Source organism: Natator depressus, chromosome 3 (genome assembly GCF_965152275.1).
Source record: "Natator depressus isolate rNatDep1 chromosome 3, rNatDep2.hap1, whole genome shotgun sequence".
Lineage (NCBI taxonomy): Eukaryota > Metazoa > Chordata > Testudines > Cheloniidae > Natator > Natator depressus.
The window spans coordinates 128983259-129007519 of NC_134236.1; the positions used below are offsets into that span (position 1 = coordinate 128983259).

A 24261-nucleotide genomic window follows, 5' to 3' on the forward strand; every position below is an offset into this window, starting at 1 on the left:
TGAGAGACCTTGTCAAAGGCCTTCTGAAAGCCTAATTAAAATACTCCTATTTTTCTAGCAAGTAGGGAAACTGTCGGTTGATATGTGGGGGATGGTAAGAAGGTATTTAGTAATGGCAGTCTTGGGGTTTTGGTTTTTTTTTTCTTTCTTTCTTGTGATGAGCCTACTAAGAGAGAGATTGTGTGCTTGGATTTGAACTTGGATTAAAAACATCCGTTGTGTTTTTTTTTTTTAAGCTTGTGGTGTTTAGAACTTAAGATAGGCACAAGATGTATCTAAATAAATGTCACAAGTGAATCCATCTGTCTTCAGGTAAAACCTGAATGCATGTGGGTTACTGGTGGGTAGACATTTGGATATTTACTACTTCATTTCCCATCATACTGCTCATTTTTCATAGTTCAGTGCACTCTTCAAAAAAAAGTTTCAGCACTTTCATTGTTAATTTTAAACTTACCGGTAACTGGATTTATACTTCTGCTTTGGAATAATTTCACTTTTCTGTTTATAGTGGTTTGGAAGCTGTTTATGCATAGAATTTGTTATTCCCTTTGCTCACTGTGGAGCATGTAAATTCTGCAAGACACTTTTTTATTTTCTCAAAGGAACTTCAGGGCCTATGGTTTCACCCTTTGTAAACAATGCTTCAAGCAGTATTAATTCCCACAGAAATCCAGGAGGTAAGCAGGAGATGTTGAAATGGATGGTTGTTCTTTTCTTTATTCTCCTTTCTTCACACCTTACAGAAGAGAGATCCCATTCAGGAGTTCTATTTTGAAGTGTGAGAAGATGATGCAAATACACTATTTCTTCTTTCTCCTTCTACACCCTCACCATCCTGTGTTGTTCTGCTCATTTAGGTTGCTCTCACATATGTGGTGGGAACTTGTATTATAGCATCCTTTGCTATTGAGAGAGGGGGGGCAGTTGTTGTCCCAGAACTTAGGGTTTGCTCTCCCCCAGATTTTTCATACATCTGTATGCGCCACTTGTTGGCCCCTCCCAGGGCATAATGTAATCACATATAACTTTCCTATGCTGACACAACCTTGCTGTCTCTCCTTCCCCCATTTTTTTCTGAAATGATGCCCCTGATTATAGTATTGAATGGACTTTAGTTGGATCATCATGTTGAACACAATTGTAAACACATACTTTAGATTACAGTATCACTAAGTATCAGAGTAGCAGCCGTGTTAGTCTGTATCCGGAAAAAGAAAAGGAGTACTTGTGGCACCTTAGAGACTAACAAATTTATTTGAGCATAAGCTTTCATGAGCTACAGCTCACTTCATCAGATGCAATCACTAAGTAGTGACTTGTTTTATACTCTTTTTCCTGATAATCGGAAGTACCCTTTGTTTTGTGTTCCAGATGTCACTAGCTGACCCAGTCACCAGCTGTCTTTCCCCTGCAGTGCATTATATGGTTTGCAAACTTGGATTTGAGATAGACAGCCATTCTGTTAATAGTATTGTGTCTGAAAATGGTGAAGTATGTTGGAGAACAATCACAGAGCTTGTGCATTACCTTGAATCAGGTCAGTGTTTGCTTTAGATCTATTGTGTGTTGTGTCTGAAAGCAAAAACAAAATGCAGTTTTGAGGTAGACCTAGCATGGTCAGGACATTGTATTACAGTACAGCAACAGCTGCATCACAGGTTGTGTTACAGAATTCACTTTTAAAAAGAGCTTTAAATCTTTATTGCGGGAGGGGGGTAAACAAAAAACCCCATTGAAATGGTAAAAACCAAAACATAGAATATATACTTTAAATACTATCTGATTTTTTTAAAATCCTGGTCGCTGGATGAAAAATTAATTGGTACAGAGAGAATAGGTTTAAAAATCACCTCTCTTGTGGATTTCCCCTCCCAGCCAGATGTTGTTTTTCTTTGTACCCCTCTTGCAAGAAATCTGAAAGACTTTGATACCTGCCCTTGGATTGTTGCTCCCCCCCCCCACCCCGTGCTGATTCCTAGCACACCAGTTATATAGAGGTAGTATTTCTTTCTAAAGCATTTTATAATACTTTAGCCACAATGGAAAATGAGCAACAAGGTGAACCTGCTGAATTTTCATTTGATAAATCTGCTGTAGCACAAATGCTGTCACTTGCTTCCAGGGATGTGGAAATGAGAGAAGTTACGTTGTCTGCCTCAGTCATATGTAATAGTTACACATGTGAGTACAGCTTACAGGGGATGTTATTTTTTCCCCCATGGCATGCTAACTTCATCCTAAAGAGAAGAGGTGATATAACACTAAACAAAAAAGTACATGTACTGGGCCATATCCTCAGACACTTTTCAATTGAAGTCAATGGAGTTTCACCTACTTACATGAGCTAGGAATCTGGTCCATTATGTCAGCAGGACCTGTAGCAAGCAGCCTTTACAGCTTTGTCATTTCTATCCTGATCCCAGCACAGCTATCATTCCCACCTTTGTTTGAGAGACTGTCAATTATACCAACTCATATGGTGGTTTTATGATTCATTTTCTCATGTCATTTATGCAAGATATTATTACTTGTCTCTGTACTGGAGTTGGTAGAGATAATAGGCAAGTGCATTATAAAACATTATTCTACTTGGCCCTCTGCAATACATCTTTAACTTGTGCACCATTTATTTTTGTAACAAATACTTTGTTGAGCAACTTGATATATTGCTTATCTCTTCTCTCTTCCGGGCCACTTTATACTTATGGGTGAATGTACTGGCCTTCCAAAAATGATGGTCCTGGCATGGGGCTGGGAGTTCTGGGTTCTATTCCCATCTCTGTGACCTTTATGAAATCACTTAAAACTAGGTTCTGCAAGCTCAGCCTCCCTTTCTACTCCTGCATTTTGTAAGCACACGATGTTTAGATACCTAAGAAATTGTCTAAGCCCATGTTTGGAAACACACAGTTTAAAGTTGTTTTTATCTGTAAAACATAGAGGCAAAATATTAGAATATGACATTCATGATAACTGTCAAACAGGAAATCTCTTTAGAGTATGTAGGAAAGAGAAGCAACTACCTGTATTTCAAGTTATTAGGTAAGACAAGTATCTGGAAGTATTTTTTTCTCATATGAATGAGTTTTTCCATTTTCCATTGGAACAGGGCTTTAAAAAAATCCCTTTAGCTTGCATACCTTAAATTTAAAAAAAGTTTTTACCTTTCCTTATTTAGGATAGGTAGTTATTCTTGTCTTGTTTTCCGTTGTAACCTTTCCTTCATTTTCCATCTACTACAAGTGTCCTATTGACCTGGCAGAATAATCTGTGTAGGGTGAGAGGGACTTTTGATTTTTAAAACATATAGCCTGACGAGAACAAGTTTAGTTCTCCATAGGATTTGAGACAGTGGACCTTTTGAACTTCGCTGCTGTGACCACCCTTTTATTTTTAATTTTAAGATCAAAATGTGGATTACATAAAAAGTGTGCAGCTGTTAGGACCTTTATGTGAATCTGTTCATTTGCATCTACAATCCCTGACCATGGAACAGTTTGAAGTTCAATACTCATTGTGGTTCCAGTGGACAAACTGTACAGAGGTATGAAAACTAATATTGGCAGTAAATATTTTAAATTATGCAGCTGTCTGAAGAGTTTGGGACCAGATTACACAAAAGTAAACAGCAAAGCAAAATACCCTCTGAAGCTTTCAAAATTTGAAACTAATTGGCATCCTATGAAGTAATAGGGTAAGAACTATGCTGAAATGTGCTACAATTTATCCATGTTATCACAATCAGAAAATCTACTAAATATTTTTGGCCCGTGCCAACAGATGAGTAGGACTGTCTTTGCTTTTCTGTGAAGCCTAATATGTTTGCTTCTCTGTAAGGGTCCTTCTTTTGTTGAATTGTTTTTCTGTGTCAGAAATCAAAGTCTGGGTACTGCATGAACAGAGAGTTAAAATGATTCTCTAGATGGTGATCTTGCCAACTTTTTCTGCAATCTGGTCTCATGGACAGAGAAGTCTTTATATATTTGAGAAAAACTTGGGAGACTTCATTTCAGCTACCCCTATTTGTTTGTATGTGTTTGACAGCTTTCTTCAGTTTTTATGTAAGTTCACTGATAGTGTGAAACATAACTTTTCCCCTCTCTTCTGACCTCACAGCTGCTTCTTGAAGTGTTTGCTGCACTGGAGAGCATGGAAGCTACAGCAATTGCACTTAGCTTAATGAAACTAACATCCTGTCTGGAGCGAGCCTTGGGTGATGTAAGTGCAAACAGTTAAGGCTGTGCTGAAGTTTTGGTTTAAGAAGCTAAGAAATGTGCTTGCAGATCTTACTATAGTTGAAACTAGGATTCTGTTGTATCTGTTAATAGATAGGGCAGCCTGTAAGATATAAGCCTCATATACTGCCTCGAAATCTGGGTGCCAGCTGGTAATTTCCGTTCTTGACCTATTTACAAGGTTAAAGGAGACTGACTGACTAATTAGTTAAGGATATTAGAACAGTAAAATATTTTGTTGTGACTTAAAAGCCCCCCAACCTGTTTCTCTGTATGACCCTTGGAAGCCTGAAAATAAAATCTCTTCACTAACTGGAAGCTTGTCTCCAGATTTCTTATTTTATAGCATACTGTAGAGTGTTGGGCTGCTTGCAGCGTCAATATCTACATGAAATAGAAGTAATTTTACTGCTTTGGCTTTGCTTTTCATGCAAATTCCTTTATGGTGCCCACTAGTTTAAAACAATTTTGTTCTATATTTTGGCCAAAGTGGTCTTTAAGAACAAGGAATGGTTTGCCTTTATGTTGCACGGCTTTTGCCCTTGTATCCTAAAATTTAATTTCTCAGTAGTAAAAGTTCACAACTCCCAGCCTGTGTTCCTGGAATAATGTCTAGAGAAAAGATGGTCTCTGAAGAATTCTTCAATTTCTTTACTACATCAAAAATCCAGCTTTGGCTTCCAGTATTGGAGAAATGAAAAATTAGGCATATGATCTGATCTGTAGATGGTTGGTGGCTCTTCACGGAACTCCGTAACTACATTTGACTCTCATAGCAGGTCCTCAAGAATGTCCTAATTCATGAGCCTTACTTAGCCTTTTCCAGTAAATGCTATTGGATTGTGTGCTTAAACCCACTGTTGAGGTGCCTCCGCACCCACCCCTTTTTTGTACTCTACATTCTCTCCACTAAGCTTCTTGCCATGCCTCTTCCTCACCAAATTCTTGCCTCTTTGTAGAAATAATTTACCAATTAATTTCTAGTTAGTGTTTGTCTGTCTTCTTTCTAGTACTGGAATTAAAGTGGCACTGGAATCAGAGAAACGACTTATGTAAGATTCTATGATTTAGATGATTTGATTCATGATAGAGTTTCTTATTGCAATTTGTCCTTTTTATTATCTCATGAAACTTCAAAGTAGAGGTTTTTTTTAAATGTTTTATTAGTTGAACTGAGTGTGGATGTAGAAATGAAATAGTTGTATACTTGAAATATTTAAATATATATTGGGATATATCCATCTTTATTTCACAATATCCTGCTTTGATTTTTTAGGTTTTCTTACTAATTGGTAAGGACTGTCCATTCCTTTTAAGAGATTTGCTTGCATCTCAGGAGCTTGCTACAGTCTTTGGACAATCTGTGGTGAGTATATGGTTTTTGAAGTCAGTTCGTACTGCATGTGAGGTGCATTGTCCTTTTTATAAGATGACTAGGTTCTAAGCAAACTACAACTTAAGTTGAACAAGCGTTTGTAAATATTGTAGTATGTACATAGTTGATATCCCGTTCCAAATGTTACTTAATTACAACAAGTAGTCGACTGGGGGAGGGAATAGTGCAAAAATGTTAGCTAAAATTTTAATCTTAAGTGGAAATACGTTTTTATGGTGATGTACATATATTAATGCTCTTATATTCTGTATAGTCTCCAACCAAAAATCTACATATGTGAAAATTAACATCAGACATTACAGAAATTTAAACATTTTAGGTCTATGGCTTCTAGAATGCAATGTTACAAACTATAATAGTCCAATACAAGCCGGAAGATGTCACATCAGAACAGCTTAGTTTTAAAAGAATTTGCCACTATGTTGTTGTGAAATGCCTTCTAAAGTTCCCAGAAGTCGTAATTTTCATAGTGATGCAGAGCAGCTGGCCAAAAAAAGGGTATGGTATTTTTCTGGTAGTGCTTACATCATGCTAGGCTTTTTATGTGAACAAGAGAAAAGTTACAGTTTCTGCTCAAAGAATTTACGCTTCTAAAAAGAGATAGTGGGAATACAGACATGAGTTATTTGATATTGCTTCAGAGGTTTAGTGTGTTTGTGTATTTATACAGTAGTTTAAACCAATATATAACATATATTTCATAAGGATGACCTTTGGGTTTTGATAGTACATGCAATCCAAGTTTCACAAATAAACAATCAGCAGAGTTTGAGACTTTTTTTTTTTTTTTTGTGGACGTGAATCTGGAAGATCCAACCTGACTAAAGAAGTTCCAACTCTTGGGTCAAGTTCTGCTCTGATACATTAGTATAAATGTATTGATTTATATTAAATTATTGGGGATTTATACACTAGAATATCGAGCAAAATTTGGTCCCATTTGTTTGTTCTTCCTGATCCAGCATAGTTTGTAACTAGTGATAGACGGGCTGCACCTATTTTTTTTTTTTTTTAAACATAAAAAACTGAGTAATGTACAAACAAAATAGGGAAAAAACCCTTCTTTTAGAGTGTGCCATGCATTGCGAGTGAATTATTTTTATGTCTTTTGTTGTAAACCATGATCGATCATCTTGATGGGGCTAAGCTTAAGGACGCTCCTTGAAGATATTAATATCGGCTAAAATAGTCTCTCACATTTTCTAGGAGGAGAAAGGCATACAAAAGTTGAAATATATATTTCCTTACATAGTAATTATCCTCTGTCCCAATTAGATGAATGTGCTAAGAGTATTCATTGGGTCTCCATATGGTCTAAATCTCCGTAACATTTTGTGGCATGGATTTGCTTCCCCTCAAGAAATTCCTGCAAAGTAAGTTACCGGTGAAGTGTTTCCAAATGTCTCTCTTTTTTTTTTTTTTTTTTTTTTTTTTGGTCTGTCAGGCTGCAAGCTGTAGAGGAGCATTCAGCATAACCAATAGCTCTCTCTCTTGAAATGAAAAACTGGTACACTTCCTTTTTTTTACCAATCCGCTTCCAACTGACTATTTCAACCCTAAATGAAACGAGTGAACAGAATCTGTATTTGTGGTTGAACGGAGGCAGGGCAGAGCACAGGGGAAGCTCATGGCAGCACTTCACAATTTTATTTTTTAAAACTGCTGCTTTGTACTAGCACTGCCATGGCCAATGATTTTCCCAGCTCTGCTCCAGATATGTCTCAGTTGGTTAGTCAAGTTTCATTTTGTGTTTGGGTGAGTGGGGAATTCATTCAAGGGCTGTTTTTGCTTTGGTGTTAAACTTTGAGTTTAATGTATTTAATTGTGCTGATAGGGAAGTGAGTGAGTCAGTGCTGTTTTTCAGAAACCTGATGCCTTGTGTGTTAGAGAAGGTGATTTGAGCAGCAGTGGGAATAAGCAAGTGCAAAAGGTACAGGAATGGGGTAGATAGAAAAGCTAACAGACACAGCTCGAAAGTGGGTTTTTATAATTCCTTATGTTTTCCTTCACCGAATCAGATGTTAGGTGTTTGCACTCAGGTGACGGGGAGAGAGGGAGGATTGGATTTGTTGTTTTAAAAAGGCAATAATCTCAAGATTTTGTGCATGGAGATTTCTTTAGAATGTCCCCGTGCCACAAACATCAGTTTTTCTGGAATATATGTACAATTTCCCTTCTAACATATTGTGATGTTGTGGTATTTCCCCTAGATATTGCTCTATGCTGCTTATTTTAACTGCAGGATTGGGCCAGTTGCTAAAGATATACCTATTGCAAACTGAAACCATTTTAGTACATCGACCTTATATAGCCTTCACTAACTTAACGGAGTTGGACATTTTTCCAGGCAAGTATCTAATTGTTAACAAGCTGTGACATTTTAAGATTGGCTCCTGAATTCTTTGTAAACGCAAAATTACCATTGGAAACAATGGCTGTTCCACAGTTCTAGGACTGAGCCCTTAATTAAGACATTTGTGTGTACTGCTGTTAAATGAAGAAAGTAAATTGCATAAATATTTTTAATACACTTAATAGAGTGTAAATAAATACATGTAAATAGCTAGAATGTAAACAAATGGAAAAAGAATGTCTAAAATCTAAATTGGGCATTTAAGCCCATGAAGTCTAAGCTTTTTTATAAGCGTTCTAACTCTTTGCAGAGTCAGTGTTTCATTCAGCCACGTGGGCTTGTGAAGGGCTTCATTCTGAACCCAACTGGAGATTCAATCCTGAGGGAGGGTAAGGTGTAGTGCTCTTCTCTGGCAGAAGCCCCAGGATATGGCAGCAGTAGCATCTTTTATTTTTTTTTTGGCCAGGATTCTCTAGAAACCCCGCTAGTAGAGGCTGACTGAGGGGAATTTCTTAGATTCCCTAGCTATGTCCCTCCTTGGGCAACGCCTCCCACTCTGTGGGTGGCACCAGTATGCTCCAAGACCTTCAGCTTAATGGGGGTTATGGACACTTTTGTGCTACATTGACCCACTTCCAGATGGACTCTCATTCTGCTGGTGGAACCAAGACCAGGCCTCTGAAGGCAAAATCCAGCCCAACATTCAGCTCTCCAGTATTACGAAATTATACAGCTGCTTCTGAATTTTTCCTTTGCCATATCATTGTGCTTCAGAATCTAAGCTTTCTTTTAGAAAAGAAGTTATTTCTAGTCCTTATGGTTACAGAGAAAAGCTTCATAATGTGAACCTAATGCAAGGCAATGCAGTAATGTCTGAGAGTCCAGGTTGCCTGACAGAATGGCTTTGAGAGGCATTTATTGTGTTGAGTTGTCAACTATGAAACCTAAAAATGACAATCTGAGGGACACAGAAAAATGAAAATGTAGGGACAGCACAAAATTGAATTAATATTAAACTATCACAGGAGTTACTATACTGACTCTTAATTAAATTAAATGAATAATAAAACCTACACTTTCTAAATTTATCTGAAGGTGATGCAGAACTTCCACCATAGTGCCACAGAACTCAGGTCAATCTTGCTGTGGAATGCTAGCCTTGCCAGTAGGCAGCAACCAGTTTTTAAAATTCATGCGTTATTTTAGTCTGTCATGTACAACAGCTCACTGGTAATGCATCTTATTATCACTCTTCTCAATTTTTGAGCTTAAAAGTGTTTTTAACTGTACAGCTTTATTTAGTTAACATTAAAAGGCTTAACCAAGTAATTGAATAGCTGTTAGATCTCTCTACAGATTAAGCAGAAATAATTTGTATTTTCGAATGAAGTGCTTTGAATAATTCCTCTTCAATAAGTCTAACTCTCTACATTTCAGTATATATTGTTAATTTAAACAAATGTTTTTGCTGATTTGTAGATATTAATCATGAAGCACTTTCCTTAACTGAGGAAATAGCAAAGATATCCAGTTTTGTATTAAAAACAATGTTACCATTTTGGATTGCTGCACTAACAGCTTTCAGGCAACACAGGTAACAGAACTGCGCTATTACATTTTCCTTCATTTTTTTTCCTTACTAATTTCAAAATGATTTTTTTACCACAGGCATCCATTATTTATGGAATAATCTGTTAGCTTGCAAGGCTTTATGAACCAGAAGCATTAATGGCATCTAAATGTGTTAGATTAGCCTCATGCAAGTGTACAATTCATGGAGCTGGCATTCAGGTTTGCTTGTACACCCGACCCTCACTGGAACGCGCGTCTATATAGCGCGAATTCGCATATAACGCGGTTGCGGCCATGGATCCCAAATTTAATTACTTTAATTGCAATTCATTTTAACGCGGTACCACACATGGATCCCAAATCCCGCATTCTAGCGAGGGTCCGGTGTATTTGCATTAAACTCTGTTTTCATTAGAATGCAGCATGGAGTCAAAATTAAATATTACACTTTTTTATGTGAAACCCTTGTATGAGAGAATAGCAGACCTCTTCAATAGACAAGTGACAGCTAGAATTCTAAACTAGACTTTGAAGTCAGCGTAAGAGTTTACATGACAATCACAGAAAAATTGAGACCAAGAAACAGAGCATTATAATAAATTAATTGAAAAAAAAAATTGAAATATGCAAACTTTGCACGTTTGCGGATCTGTGTAATCATATGCAGTGTTAGTTCTGTCTTCCCTTCCCATTATATGCTACACCAACCTGTCACATCATGTCTTTATTTAGATTATAAGCTATTTTCTGGGCAGGGTTTGTCATTTATTGCACCCAGCACAATTGACCCTGATCTTGATTGGGTGCCCAGTGTACCACTGTAATACAAATTTTAATAAGTGCTTATGGACAGCCATAGCTTCCATAAAGATCAGTGTGTGTTTTAAAGAAAAAACTAAAATCTTACATGCATTCCTCTAATTTTGCAGGTATGCTGACTGTGTTATACTGTTACTCCCTCAGCTGGAAACTGGACTTAGATTACTCTTCACTACAGTTAATAAGTGTCCAAATAGACTGTTAACTGCTGAGGTAGGGTTTTTTATGACCGTGGTACCTTTTATTAATATATTATTAATAACAAGCTTCAAACATGTACTAAAATAGTTTAATATTATACTTAAACAAGTAGCTTTTAAGTGGACAATATAGTTTGATCTTTTTACAGACCTCTGGTACGCCTTTTAGAGTGTCACATGATAGCTCTCTTCCTTTGTTTACAGAGGTTTGAAAAGTACAACAGTATAGCATTGCCACTTGAATGTAATAACTTAAAGTGGAAAACTGCTTATGCTGTTTTTTACCTCTTTTCTTACCTTAAAGGGATGATTCCAATTTAGAGCAACTCTGGTTTGTCATGGTAATTAAATAAAAATTCAATATGTAAGTGCAGTTAGTGTCACCGCTTTTTCTGAAAATGGAATTATTACTATGGTATTTTTTTCTATTGTAGTCGTCTTCTCTTTATACCACCTTTGATGAGGTAAGTTATCTGTAAAATCTTTTGGAATATTTGAACACGTGTTATTTCTTTACAGTAAAGTGTTCATTATAGAGTTCAAGCCCAGAGAAAGATGGAAATAAATAAATTTAAAGATACTAATGCCTATCATCATAAAAATGGGCCATGCTGAAGTCTTTTGAAAATAAAGATAATTCCATGAACTTTTTGAAGTTGAGAAGATTTCACAGACCTGAGGTGGCAGAGACAGAAAAATAAGACTCACTACGACATCTATAAACTGCTGGCAGCTCCTCAGTCTACACTTCTATGTATTTTCGTCCTCGTCCTTTATCTTCTTGGTATCCCAACTCTGAATTTTCCCCATCTTATCAATATTTATTTTCCATTAAAGTGCTCCAAAATGTACCCAGTATTCTAAGTGTGACTGAAGCAGTGATGTACAAAGAAGGGATATTATGTCACCAGTCCTTGGGGCTTGATACAAACAATAAATTATAATCCTTAATGAGAGATCATGACTAACATGAAATGTTTGGTATTGATCTACACTGTGACTCCATTATTGTTTTTATCTAAAATAAACTAGAATTCTTTCAGTCCTCTTATTAACTAATTGATCTGTTTCCAAAGCACAGTGTTTTTTCAATACATAAAATCAGGAAAGTAGTTTGGTCCCAAAAGCTGCAACAGAATGGAATACAGAATCCAAAGCTGGAGAGTGCAGTATTTTGTATGTCCCTGTTACTTATTTGATGAGTAGGTGATAACTTAATTTCTTGTAAACAGCTTTATTTTATGTCACTAATAAAAACAAAATATGCTCTTTTATCTGCATAGGATCACCTGTTCAAAATAAATGCAAATGTACACCCATTTCTTTCCTATTTGACTCTCCAAAAGCCAATGTATTTTGTTATCCCATATTGTCCATCACTGCTAAACAAAACAGTTAACTTAGGTGATGGAGATTTGGTGGTAGTTTAATGTTATGGATGCTTACTATTATAGTCAGTATTTTTCATTTAGCTTTATAACTTTGGGTTTGTTCAACATTACGTTGTCTTCAATTTCAAATGATTTTTTTTCTAGATGCTAACAAAACAGCTGAATGACAAAGAAATCAATCAGCTTCCTCTAATTCTTGGAGAGTCTTCAATGGTAAGTGTATTAAGTGCTTTTTATTTAGCAATACATTTATAGTTGATAGTGCTAAAAGTGTAATAGATTCCTTAGACATAAGAAGATCACGTCCCCAGGAGCTTACAGTCCAATGCCCCTGATCCTGCTTCAGTATGAAAGAGGCACAATAATACTTGGCATGTAAATATAAAATTAACTAAAACAGCACAGAATGTTGAAGAGGAAACCTAACTTGAGAGCATCTGTTTTTGTAGGGAGTTGGCTTTATTACCTGGCATCAAGAAACTCACTGCCAGCAGGAATTAATTTTTTTTTTTTTTTTTATGGAAAGGTGGCTATTTATTATGAACATCTTGACTTTATTCCTTTTAACCATTGTTTATCATATTGCCATCCAGACTACTTCATTGTTTCTGACCCTCAATTCCACTCTATCTGCCAGAGCTATAAAGTATAGACTCAGGAGCCTTTGCTTAAATTTAATTGTGGGCTGGTGTTGTGTTGGTTTTTTTTGTTTTGTTTTTTCACCTCTCGTCAGACCTTTCCCAAGATGGGAGTTGCCTTTTTTTAAAGAAGTGGGGTTTAAGAGGTGTTCCTCTCGTCCCTCTAAGTGCTCCATTTCATATGGGCCTAAGTGCCTTTTGTGCCCCAAGAATTGTATGCTTATTAGGGTTTCTGTAGAATTGTGCTATTTACTTAGTTTTGTCCACACATGATTCCACAGGAATTCCTTTGGGATTTCTTGAACCATCAAGAGGGTCCACGTGTAAGAGATCATTTAAGCCATGGAGAGATCAACTTAAATGAGTTTCCAAGAGAAATAGCCAATCAGATACTTGCATTTTCAGTTACACTTTTATGCAGATTTTCAGAAGAGGAGGAGCTTGCAGCTCTTAAGGTAAGAGCTGGTATGGTGCAATCAGAACAATGTATAATCATTTGGATGCCAAATATGATTTTAAAACCATTTATGGACTACAACTTTCATAATTGTTTTTAATCCTCAGCACCTTTTTGTGGGTGCCACACTAAGCTTTCCTAGCATTGCTCTGTAATACTGAAATGAAGCATAGAAAAACTGTCCCCAATATTGCCCTTCCTGAATTTAACCTGGTTTGTTCTTTTCACCCCTCCTTGTTAATATGTTGTTTCTTCCAACTGTACTTCAACTGCTTAATTTTTAACCTAAACTGTATATATTTAATTTAAGATTATCATTTTGTCCTCTCCACCTTGCTGTTTATCTCCCTGGTAGCTCAACTCTGAATTACCTCCAGTTTATCAATATCTTCCTTTGAAGTACCTAAAAGTGCCCACACTGAAGTGTGGCTGAATAAGTTATGGAGATAAAATCTGACAGAATATGAATGTGAACTTGGTACAATAATGGAAATGTGGTTTTCGCCATGTACGGTATTGAGTCATGTCCAGTTGCATATCTACAAACACATGTATTTCAGTGTTAATGGTCAATAAGCATGTTCCTCCCAATTTCCTATTGATAGTTAAAATTACTTTCCCTAACTGCAATATATTAATGCAAGCTCTACGGAGCCAAACCTCCATTTATTAGCTATAGCTCATTTTACTAGATCTTCAAGGTACGACATGTCCTGTTTCAGTGGAGATGGGAGCTTTTTTACACAATTTTATTGATGAAGAAAACCAAGCAAAAAAAATAAACACCTAATATACTAATTAATGTCTTGATCCTTCACTTTGATACATTTAATTGAACATATATAACTAGTCCCTTTTTGAAGTCAGTGAGACTGTCTCATGTCTAAAGTTAAGTGTGTGCATAAGTCTTTACAGGATCAGGATCTGGATTTTTAAAATTAGTACATGTTTTATCATTTATTTTTGTAAACTAGGAGCACACAGCAATTAAAGCAGTGATCAGCTGTGCGAGTTGCTACCGTTCTCGGTTTCATCCAGTTGCCCGACTTAAGAAACAGGTAGGTGGATATGACAGGGAGGGTAAACATTCCATACATCTTTAAAATTTTGTTTAACTGTTGTCTTTTTGCTTTGATAGTCCTGAATAACTGTTAGGCTTTTGAGAGAAGTTAAACTTTATGTACCCATGCAGTTTATTTTCTTTTCTTAATTGAGACTCGAGTTAGATATTAGGGAAAAGCTTTCCAACTATAAGGATAGTTAAGTACTGGAATAGGCTTCCCAAGAGAGGTTGTAGAATCCCTGTCACTGAAAGCTTTAAAGAACAGGTTAGACAAATACCTGTCAGGGATGGTCTAGGTGTCCTTGGCCCTGCCTCAGTGCTGGGGGCTGGACTATGTGACCTTTTGAGGTCCCTTCCAGTTCTACATTTCCATGATTTCTAAAGCTCCCCATTTATTGAGATTGCTTGTTAGGGCACTTCTCTTGTTGGTGTATTGGGGGATCTACTCAGCCTCTTCAGGTAACTTTTCAGTTTGGTTCCATCATTGTGTGTTTGCTGCCCCACTAATTTGAGGGTTATCTGCAGATTTGTTAATAATTGAATGTACATTAAAGAGGCATCTGACAAAAGTATGAAGGCCTAGAGAGACTTTTTTTTTAGTTGGTCAAAAAAGCTTTTGGAAACCACAGAGGTCTTGGATTAGACTAAAACTAGTAGGAGATGTCGCTATATATTAGGGGTGTCAAATGGTTAAAAAAATCGTAATTAATCACAAGATTAAAAAAAAAGTCATGATTAATCGCAATTTTAATTGGTCTGGAGCAGCTTGGCCAGAGGCAGCTACATGGGGGGAAGGAGGCGCGAGCAGCAGTGGAGCAGGTCAGTGGGAGGAGGGGCACCCCAGGCCCAGAGGCATGCAGTGGTGCCCCCCTGAGTACAGTGCCCTGAGAGTAATCTGCAGATCGCAGCTGTGGTTCTGCATTGCTTGATAGTCTCTCGCTCTTTATTGAGTTGGGTCTGTATTCGACAGTACCTTCGTACAAACTTTTTAAGTTAGTGAGGATATGAAGTACATTACAGTGATAGTACTGATTAATTCTTTCATATTAAATGATGGGGAAAGTAAAAAATGGCTGCAATTTAAGCTTATATTGTGGCATGAACTTTTCATTTATTTTAGGACTTTCCACCCCCTATGTCTTGAACATACGTGCCTTAATTGTAACTGCTGAACGAATGACTTACAAGATACAGTAATAGAGAATTAAAAAAATTTAAAATAGTAAAATGTGTTGCTGTTGCAAGGTATCTCATATGGGCTATATCTTGTATTGAAGTTTGGCTTTATTAAGGTGTATTTGACTTCCTAGATGCTGGAGTGTATGAAGAGCATTAGTTCATGGCCTGAGCTTCCTATAGTGCCTGAAGAGCAAATTCAAGAAATTCCAGGGTATGCGTGATCTGTTTAAAAAAAAATGTACCTTGAAACCATACTTATAAGGAAATAATAAAGTTAGTGAAGTTGTTGATAGAGAGGAAGGTGGTGGAACAAGATGAGGAATGGAGAGCAGTTCTGTTTTGAAAGAACAGAGTTTGAGATGATTGTGGAATGCTTGAGGAGGTGTCTCTCAAACAGTTGCAAGGTCGTGTAGGAGTGGAGAACAAGACTTTGATGTCATTGGCATAGTGAGAGCTGAAATGATGCAAATGATCATATTGCTAGGATTATAGTGCAAGTAGAGAAGGCAACAGAAGCCTGAAGGATGCCAACAGATTGGTGGCTCCTCCTCCCCTAAGAGATATTGATGGAGCTGCTAGCAAAGTAGAGAGGGAGCCCAGAGGACTGAAGAGGAGTAGAGATGAATAAGGAGAGGCAATCAGCTGTGAAGACAAAAAAAAAAATCACTTCTCGTGGTAGAGGCTTGGATACCACAGTGATGGAAGACCTTATAAAAACAGAGAGAGAGGTTAATAAGAATGAGAAATTCTTCTGAACTTGACAAGGAGGTGGCCATTATTGATTTTTATGAGGCAGTTTTGGAGATATGGAGGGGACAGAAGTCAGGGAACCTGAGGAGATGAAAGATCGGAAGTCTGTACATAATGGAAGTATTTAGTATGCTGCAGGATTCTGGAAAAGAAAGTAAGGAGATGGGATGATGATGCATAGGGAGGCTGAAGAGACTGAGAGGACATTGCTTTCGAGATGGAGAACACAAGAATTTGCTTGTAAAATGGAAGGAAAGGAGCCAAAGGATTACAGGGTAGTAGTGAGCATGTGGATAAATTGCTGTGACAAAATAGTTTTTGCTTCAATTAATTGTGTTAAGATGTAAACTGATGTAAACTTTCTTTATTTTTGTGAAAGATTCCAAAAGTAATTTTTGTCTTTGTTTTTAAGGTTGGAAAGAAGTGCAGAAATTAGTCCTTGTATTTCTATGACTACAGAAATCCTCTCTCAGTTGCAACACCATTTGCCCCAGAATTGCTTCATTTTAGATGATCTAATGAATAATCTTCTAACTGAGAAGTAAGTTTAATGTTCTCCCACCCTTGAATCCACGCCTTAATACAATTTACTTCTGGAAATAAAAGGAATGTGGGACAGTAATGAGAGTTCGCTGCACAAGTTGTTCCTTCCCTTATCTTGTAGAGCAGCATCGTTGAAGGAACCATCGCATGTATTTGTACAGTATTGTAGTCAGTCTAAAAGTCTTTAGGATTCAGCAGAGAACTGTTCCCAGAATGAAGGGGAGAGAATGCTGTTGTAATCTTTTTGCTTTGCAGTGCAACTTGAAGAAACAACCATGCTTGTATTTCAGAAGTGGGGAAGCAAAATAGTTACAGATGCACAAGAACTTTGACAATAACTTGACTAAATTACCTTCCATCTGCTTTATGGTGCTATATAACACTTTGCAGTGTTATAAGACAGGCCAGTCCTTGCTTACAGACAGCCCCCCAACCTGAAGCAAATACTCACCAGCAACCACACACCACACAACAAAAACACTAACCCAGGAACCTATCCTTGCAACAAAGCCCGTTGCCAACTGTGTCCACATATCTATTCAGGGGACACCATCATAGGCCCTAATCACATCAGCCACACTATCAGAGGCTCGTTCACCTGCACATCTACCAATGTGATATATGCCATCATGTACCAGCAATGCCCCCCTGCCATGTACATTGGCCAAACCGGGCAGTCTCTACGTAAAAGAATAAATGGACACAAATCAGATGTCAAGAACTATAACGTTTAAAAACCAGTTGGAGAATACTTCAGTCTCTCTAGTCACTCGATTACAGACCTAAAAGTTGCAATTCTTCAACAAAAAAACTTCAAAAACAGCTCCAAGGAGAGACTGCTGAATTGGAATTAATTTGCAAACTGGACACCATTACATTAGGCTTGAATAAAGACTGGGAGTGGATGTGTCATTACACAAAGTAAAACTATTTCCCCATGTTTATTTTCCACCTCCTACTGTTCCTCACACGTTCTTGTCAACTGCTGGAAATGGCCCATCTTGATTATCACTACAAAAGGTGGGGTTTTTTTTGTTTGGGTTCTCTCCTGCTGGTAATAGCTCTCCTTACCTGATCACTCTCATCACAGTGTGTATGGTAACACCCATTGTTTCATGTTCTCTGTGTATATAAAATCTCCCCAATGTATTTTCCACTGCATGCATCCAATGAAGTGAGCTGTAGCTCAAGAAAGCTTATGCTCAAATAAATTTGTTAGTCTCTAAGGTGCCCCAAGTACTCCTTCACTCTGCACTAGAGATTTTAGTCTTAGCATTGTGGTTGGTGTTACAGGTGTGCATGACACTTAAAAGTGTTCATCTACCTCTACAAACTTCTCTGCCAGCCAAACTTACATTTCTTGAGTCTTTTGAAGTAGAAGCTGAGATTTGCTGTATATTTTTGTTTCTGAGATTTCTGGAGGTCTAAATATAGCTCACATTACTTCAGTTTCAATTGTGAAACTTATTTCAATTCACATTTTTAAAAGCCCCACGTAAGTGTTTGTAGAGGACAAGTGTCTAATTCAGTACAATCGTCAATACCACTGATGTGAAATGCATCCTTGCTGGAAGTCTCAAAGAGCCCACTGATTGAATGAATATATTTAAAAACAAAACTGCTTTCCCTTCTCATTTGCATCAGGCTCATTGCATGTGGGCAGATAGCATGTTGAAGATGGCTCTTCTATTGCCTTTAGTTTACATAATTTATAGTTAGAAGACTTGTTTTCCAGTGCTGTTAATGTCACTTTTCACAAGCACAAAAATCCCTTTTAAAGCATTAAAGTAGGAGGCTTCTTAATACTGTTTAAGGTTTTTTACACTTACAACCATTCTGTCTGGCATGGCAAAATATCTTGCTGCTTGCTTGTTTGTTTTTGTTTTGTTTTTTAAATACATTCTCCCCTAAAAACAAACCATTTGAAGTGATGTGGTCATCAAGAATTGTGACATACTTAGTCACTGACTGGCATACATAAAGATGACACAAGTTGGCATTTTAATATCTCTTAATGAAGCCTAATCTAGTGTGGTGTTGATTAAAACTACAACTTGTATTTTGTGAAATGTTAAGACTAGTTCTTGGTGTACTGCTACTATTTAGCTCATGGTGGTTTGTTTTGGTAGATTTTCTGTTTTGGACACCAGTCTATTGTGAACTGAACTATAATTAGTGAGAGGTTTAAAACAGACACCTCCTATTTCATTAGTGTATATTGTATATTTTTCGCCAGTTTTGTGTATTGTGGTATTATTTCTTTACTGCTCTGGCCTGGAATGAGAAACATTTCAAACTTCTAGTGATGTGATATTACTTACAGTAACATGAGAGAGACTACAAATCACTCATGCTAAATAGATTCTTGTTTTGGTGAGTCATGAGGAGACTGAGTAAATCTGTTTCCAAAACATCTGGATTAGAATTTTTTTAGCTCAGGCTACACTGGAATGGATGTGAAATCTTTCAGTTTTTAAACCGTGCGAACAAAAACTGAAAGAGAAATGTTTCCTCGTTTACAGGCTACTGCTTGAACTCTGTAGTACGCACATTTGTACTCTGTACTGCCCACGTTCTGTACTGGAAATATTGGTAGTGTTCCGTAAGATATGCACACAGTGCCATCAAGTGTCAGATCAAGTTATTACCAGCACTGAAATGAGATACAAGCAGTGGATAAACAAGATACTGCATTCACGACAGAGGCATAACTATTTACGCATGTTAAACAGGTTGGTTGGTTGTTTTTTTTCCTTTTTTTTGGAGGTGAAGGGCTAATTTTAAGAGTGGATTTAGCAGAGCAACTGAACACTTCTTTCCTTTTACTCTGCATGTGTACTCTTCCATATTCTGTTTATAAAATGTTAAAGGTAACTAGGTTTGTGTGTCATTGGTCTACTTAGAGTTAAGAATTTTCCGTAATTTCCATTATACACTAGTATGTTAATGGAAGTAAAACTCAAATCGGAGAATAATTTATTTGGATATCTTTAACATTTTTTCTCTTGTCTGGCCTGGAATAATTATTATTATTATTATTATTATTATTACCTAAATAAAAAGGTAATTTAAATATTTGGGGTTTTTTTAGCTTGTTCTCTTGGATGAAACTAAACACTAAAAAAAGAAAGGAGGGGGAAAAAGTGAAACTTCCAGTCTGTTAAAACTGAATTACAGAGGTTGTCCCCATCTTATCACTGCTTTTCTCGTCATTTTATCGAGTAAGATAAGGAGTAATGGCTAGGATTCCATTAATGTAACTCCTAACCAGCAGTGTTGCTTGAGGTCTATGATTAAGCTTTAAAAATATGAGTGGGGTCAAAGAAATGAAAATTCTAATAAGTTTAAAATAATTTTTAATTTTATCTGGGATTACAAATGTTAAAATGCTTGAGTTGTATATATGCTTATTTAATGGTGTCACTAAAATGTGTATTAATGTAAATTATTATGTACTCTCAACCATAACCAGTACTTAATGTGTGCCAGGGCTGAGCCCCCAGCACCTCTAGGCTTGGCAGTTCATAGCCCTGGCACCTTGAGCCCCAGCATCTAATTGCTTGAGCCCTGGCACCTCTTTCATTATAAATTCAGCATTGACCATAACCCTATCCTGCCACTCCCCCACCCCACCCCACCCCCGGAAACTTAAATATATGGCTCTTCCTTTTTTCTTGCTTGTAAATTGTTCATAGCTATGATCTTTGCCCCATTTTTCACTAATGAATCTTTCAGACTTTTTTTTTCTTTCATTCTCCATACCCATTTTAGGGTGGAACAGGAAATCTGAAGAACAGTTTTGTATTTTAAAAAAAACTATTACAATTTTCTGCTTATTTCTAGCATTAAATTTCTGTCTCCTGTGTTACGTCTGATTTTAATGTTGATTATTCTGGAACTAATCAACATCCATACCGTTTGTGAGAAGAATCCTTGTGATTATCAGCAATATATAAAGTGAGTATATAGTACTTGCTTAATTAAAATAAGTGAATAATTCATAATCCTTTCACCCTCCTTTGAACACCTTTGGTCTACATTATGTATCCTTATTGAAATTGTGGTTTAACAGTATGTGGTATATCAGGTAGTCAGTCTGTTTCCTCTATCATTGCACTAAGAATTTGGGGGACTAGTGAGGGGCTTGCTAACTGAAATGTCTTTGTTTACAACACGTGGTTCTGCTATTCACAGTTTACAACACGTGGTTCTGCTATTCACAGTTTCAGTTTTTCTTAGATTTCCCATTGGCACAAATAGGAGCATGGTCTCACATTCAAGCCCAAAATTAATAATAAACTTTTGATTCAGCATGTAATCAACGTCATTATTTCCACTCTACACTTTATTGGTGATCACAGGCATTGTAAAGTGTTTGGCTGCCAAAGAAGGGAAATTGTAGGAGAGAACTCCTCTATATACGGTTATATTTCTATAGTCCCATAATATTGCATTTTTTGGGCACCAATATCAACTGCAATTCTGCAAATATTGCTTGTCCCTGTCTTTCTCTATGCACCCATCCTTGCCATAGGTAAAGGAAAAGTGATGTAGCAATGATCATGTGAGAACTGGGAGACTTGGAAATCAGGAAAAAGTAGCAGTCCCAAGTTGGGCATCATCAAGGTCTGGTCTGTCCTGTCGTCCTTTTAGAAAGTCTTTTGAAGAATGACTTTTTCATATTTTTTATTTCTTGTAGGTTTCTAAAGTCAGTCTTGCAGTATACCGAGAACTTGGTGACATACACGAGCCCAGAGAAAAACAAATGGGATGAATCCATGGAGCTTACGCACAAAGCTTTGATAAAAATTAGGACTTTCAGCGAGAGAAAGTTAACATTAATGCAGCTAGCGACACAAGTGAAGCTGTCTTGAAAACACTTGGTTTCTGTTACATCTCAAAATTATTATTTTTTTTAATGCCTCAAAACTTAATGTGACCAAAAGTCCTAGAATATGTCTACTCCTTCCTTTGAGTGCAGCTTCCATCAAAATGCCTTTGAAACCAGAATGTGGCATTTACGTAGCAACAGTGTTGCTGTTTGGAGTTGGATAATTGTACTTCCTGAAAAGGGAACATTTTGTAAAGTGCACAATGAGACTCTGAGCTCTTACCTCAAAATGATTTGAAATATATCTATTATTTAAGTTTACTATGTGCTTTGAAGATTGATTTTTTTTTTTATAGTGTCAAAGTTTGACTCAGACTCACAATTTATCAGACCACTCTGTTTTATTAGCAAAGCTGCTCTGCTAATACATTTAGAAGTGAGCCCCCCGAGTGGGGCTTGTGTCTTTTAATTTATACAGTTTTTTGGAGAACAAGTTACAGACAAAAGAAGAAAAAGATTTTAGTCACCACCCTTCGAGATCCCTGAGACCAGTCACGTATCTTCAATTACCTGCCACCTTTAACAATCTCCTTTAACAGCTTCCAGTTAACTTAACTAATTGCCCTTCACACCTTCCATTCTGATGCCTGCTTCTTAGACGTGCTGGCTCTATCTTAATTGCTTCTCCATTCAAAAGCTAACTGTCCCTACGTGTGCTCCCTCAGATACTTTGTAACATGTTTTGGCATGCCCTCTCATATACAATGTATCCAGCATGTCCCCTTATACAATGTTATACTTCCACAATAGCGTACCTGAAAATGACCAGGAAAACAATTGAAATAATGTATTGGAAAAAATATTGAACTGAAAAAAAGCTTTCAGTGTGGTGAAGCTAATATTTGGCCATTTCTATGGCCACATACAACCCATTATCTCTCATATGCCCTTAAACAAATCCCCCAACAACAACAACAAAAAACCAACAAAACCAGGTTGCAACATTTTGAGTTAACAGCATTTCCTGAAATCCTTGTTTGCTGGTATTAGCACAGAAATGGGCAAACCTTGGGGTGTGATTTTTTTTAAAAAAACTTTTGTTGTCTAGAATTTGAAACTGTTTACATGTGAAAACACTAACATATTTTTGTGTTCTCAGCAATTAGTATTGAGCACAGTATTTTTTACACTTGTCACGGTACCATTTTTGGTTAGTTTAATTTTTCACTTTATCTGCTAGTGCCAATCTTTAATGATTCATAGTTTGGGTAGAAATTTGGTTTTGTACATTGAAAATCAGAAAACATAAATGTTCATCTTGATCCTAAAAGTGATATTACATCCTTATGTTGCATACCTCATTTTTATCTTTGTTTTTCAAAAATTATGAAAATAAATCTCCCTTCTCCCCCTCTCCCCCAAAGAAAGGGGCCTGCATCAATTCAATAAACAAGCCATCTACCAATGAACATTAATCCATGTGTCTTTCCTAAAGGATGTAAAACAGATAAATGCCTCTTGGTCAGGTCTCCATTTCTTAGTATTTATATATTCGTACTGTAAGAGGCTTATTACAATAAAAGATTGACTTGTTTAGTCTGAAGATCACTCCAGAGATGTCCTTTTCTTTTGTATTCTAAAACCATAAGATAGTTTGTATAGAAGTATGAAGACTTCCTTCGCTGGCTGGCTGGCAACTCTCTATCACTAGTTTCAGAGTAACAGCCGTGTTAGTCTGTATTCGCAAAAAGAAAAGGAGTACTTGTGGCACCTTAGAGACTAACCAATTTTATTTGAGCATGAGCTTTCGTGAGTATGCATCCGATGAAGTGAGCTGTAGCTCACGAAAGCTCATGCTCAAATAAAATTGGTTAGTCTCTAAGGTGCCACAAGTACTCCTTTTCTATCACTAGTGTGTGTCATTACTTTCTGGATGCACAGAATAATGTTTCTTTCACAATTCAATCAAAGGGCATCTGGCTAACACCATTAAAGATCTGAATGGCATTTTTTAGGAGTTATTCTTCATTGAAAATCCCAGTTGGAGAACTCATAGATCAATTATCATTTTAGTTCCTGTGATTTTATATATTCTGTTTGTCCAGGGAAGAAACACAAGTTTTAGAAGTCCTGCTACATACAAATAGACCTCTTCCTCAACAGTACCCATAGCAGTATGTTTCTCAGGTGGTATTTATAATTTTGCATTTAAACATTCACTTTTCATTACCACATAGTCAAAAGGATATAGAAATTAGGAATGTTCCAAAGAAGGAAATGAAAACTAGTGGCATGGGTGTAAAAAGACAGGTCTGGAACTGGAGAGAATGATGTAGGTTAGAATTGTGATCACTGATCTAACTGGCCACTGTGGTCAGGCAGTGGGAAACTTCTCCCTATTACACTGGTTCAAGCCACTACGCCTAGTCCCTTTGTTTCATTTTAAATGTAAAACAGTAGTTATTACTCTCATAACAAGGATTTTAGTCATACTTGGAAGCTGTTCTTAACACTTGCATGGCAAATCCCCAAAATACTTGTGTAACTGTAATGCCTGTAGTTTACCACACTTAATTAATGTATTAAACTGATTTAAATCTCAGACTCTGTGTGTGTTTGCGGGATGGGGGGAATCTTTTACATTGTAATGAGGATTCATTTAAGAATGTGCAGTAGCTTCTGGTACTTGCTCCTTGGTGATCACTGAGCACATTTCCTCTGGTTTTCTAGTTTACATTTATGGTCAGGCAGATACAGCTGCAGCAAAATGAATTCATCAACTGACTTTAAAATGTCGCAAATAGATCTTCATTGGCATACTACCTACAATG

At 36.9% G+C, this 24261-nt stretch overlaps 1 protein-coding gene across 1 annotated transcript in view; it reads left to right on the top strand.

Moving 5' to 3' along the window:
- ERMARD (ER membrane associated RNA degradation) overlaps positions 1–23993 on the top strand; it is a 32767-nt gene extending 8774 nt beyond the window's left edge. The window contains exons 2-18 of the mRNA XM_074948797.1: positions 1375–1540; positions 3408–3547; positions 4120–4221; positions 5515–5604; positions 6910–7007; positions 7845–7981; positions 9467–9581; positions 10489–10591; positions 11013–11042; positions 12114–12182; positions 12889–13062; positions 14039–14122; positions 15438–15517; positions 16469–16597; positions 19122–19331; positions 20443–20556; positions 21299–23993. Of these exons, the coding sequence (XP_074804898.1) occupies positions 1375–1540; positions 3408–3547; positions 4120–4221; positions 5515–5604; positions 6910–7007; positions 7845–7981; positions 9467–9581; positions 10489–10591; positions 11013–11042; positions 12114–12182; positions 12889–13062; positions 14039–14122; positions 15438–15517; positions 16469–16597; positions 19122–19331; positions 20443–20556; positions 21299–21473 (2016 nt within the window). The 3' untranslated portion in view covers positions 21474–23993. The remainder of the gene's footprint in view (positions 1–1374; positions 1541–3407; positions 3548–4119; positions 4222–5514; positions 5605–6909; positions 7008–7844; positions 7982–9466; positions 9582–10488; positions 10592–11012; positions 11043–12113; positions 12183–12888; positions 13063–14038; positions 14123–15437; positions 15518–16468; positions 16598–19121; positions 19332–20442; positions 20557–21298) is intronic.
- The last annotated feature ends 268 nt before the right edge of the window (positions 23994–24261 follow it).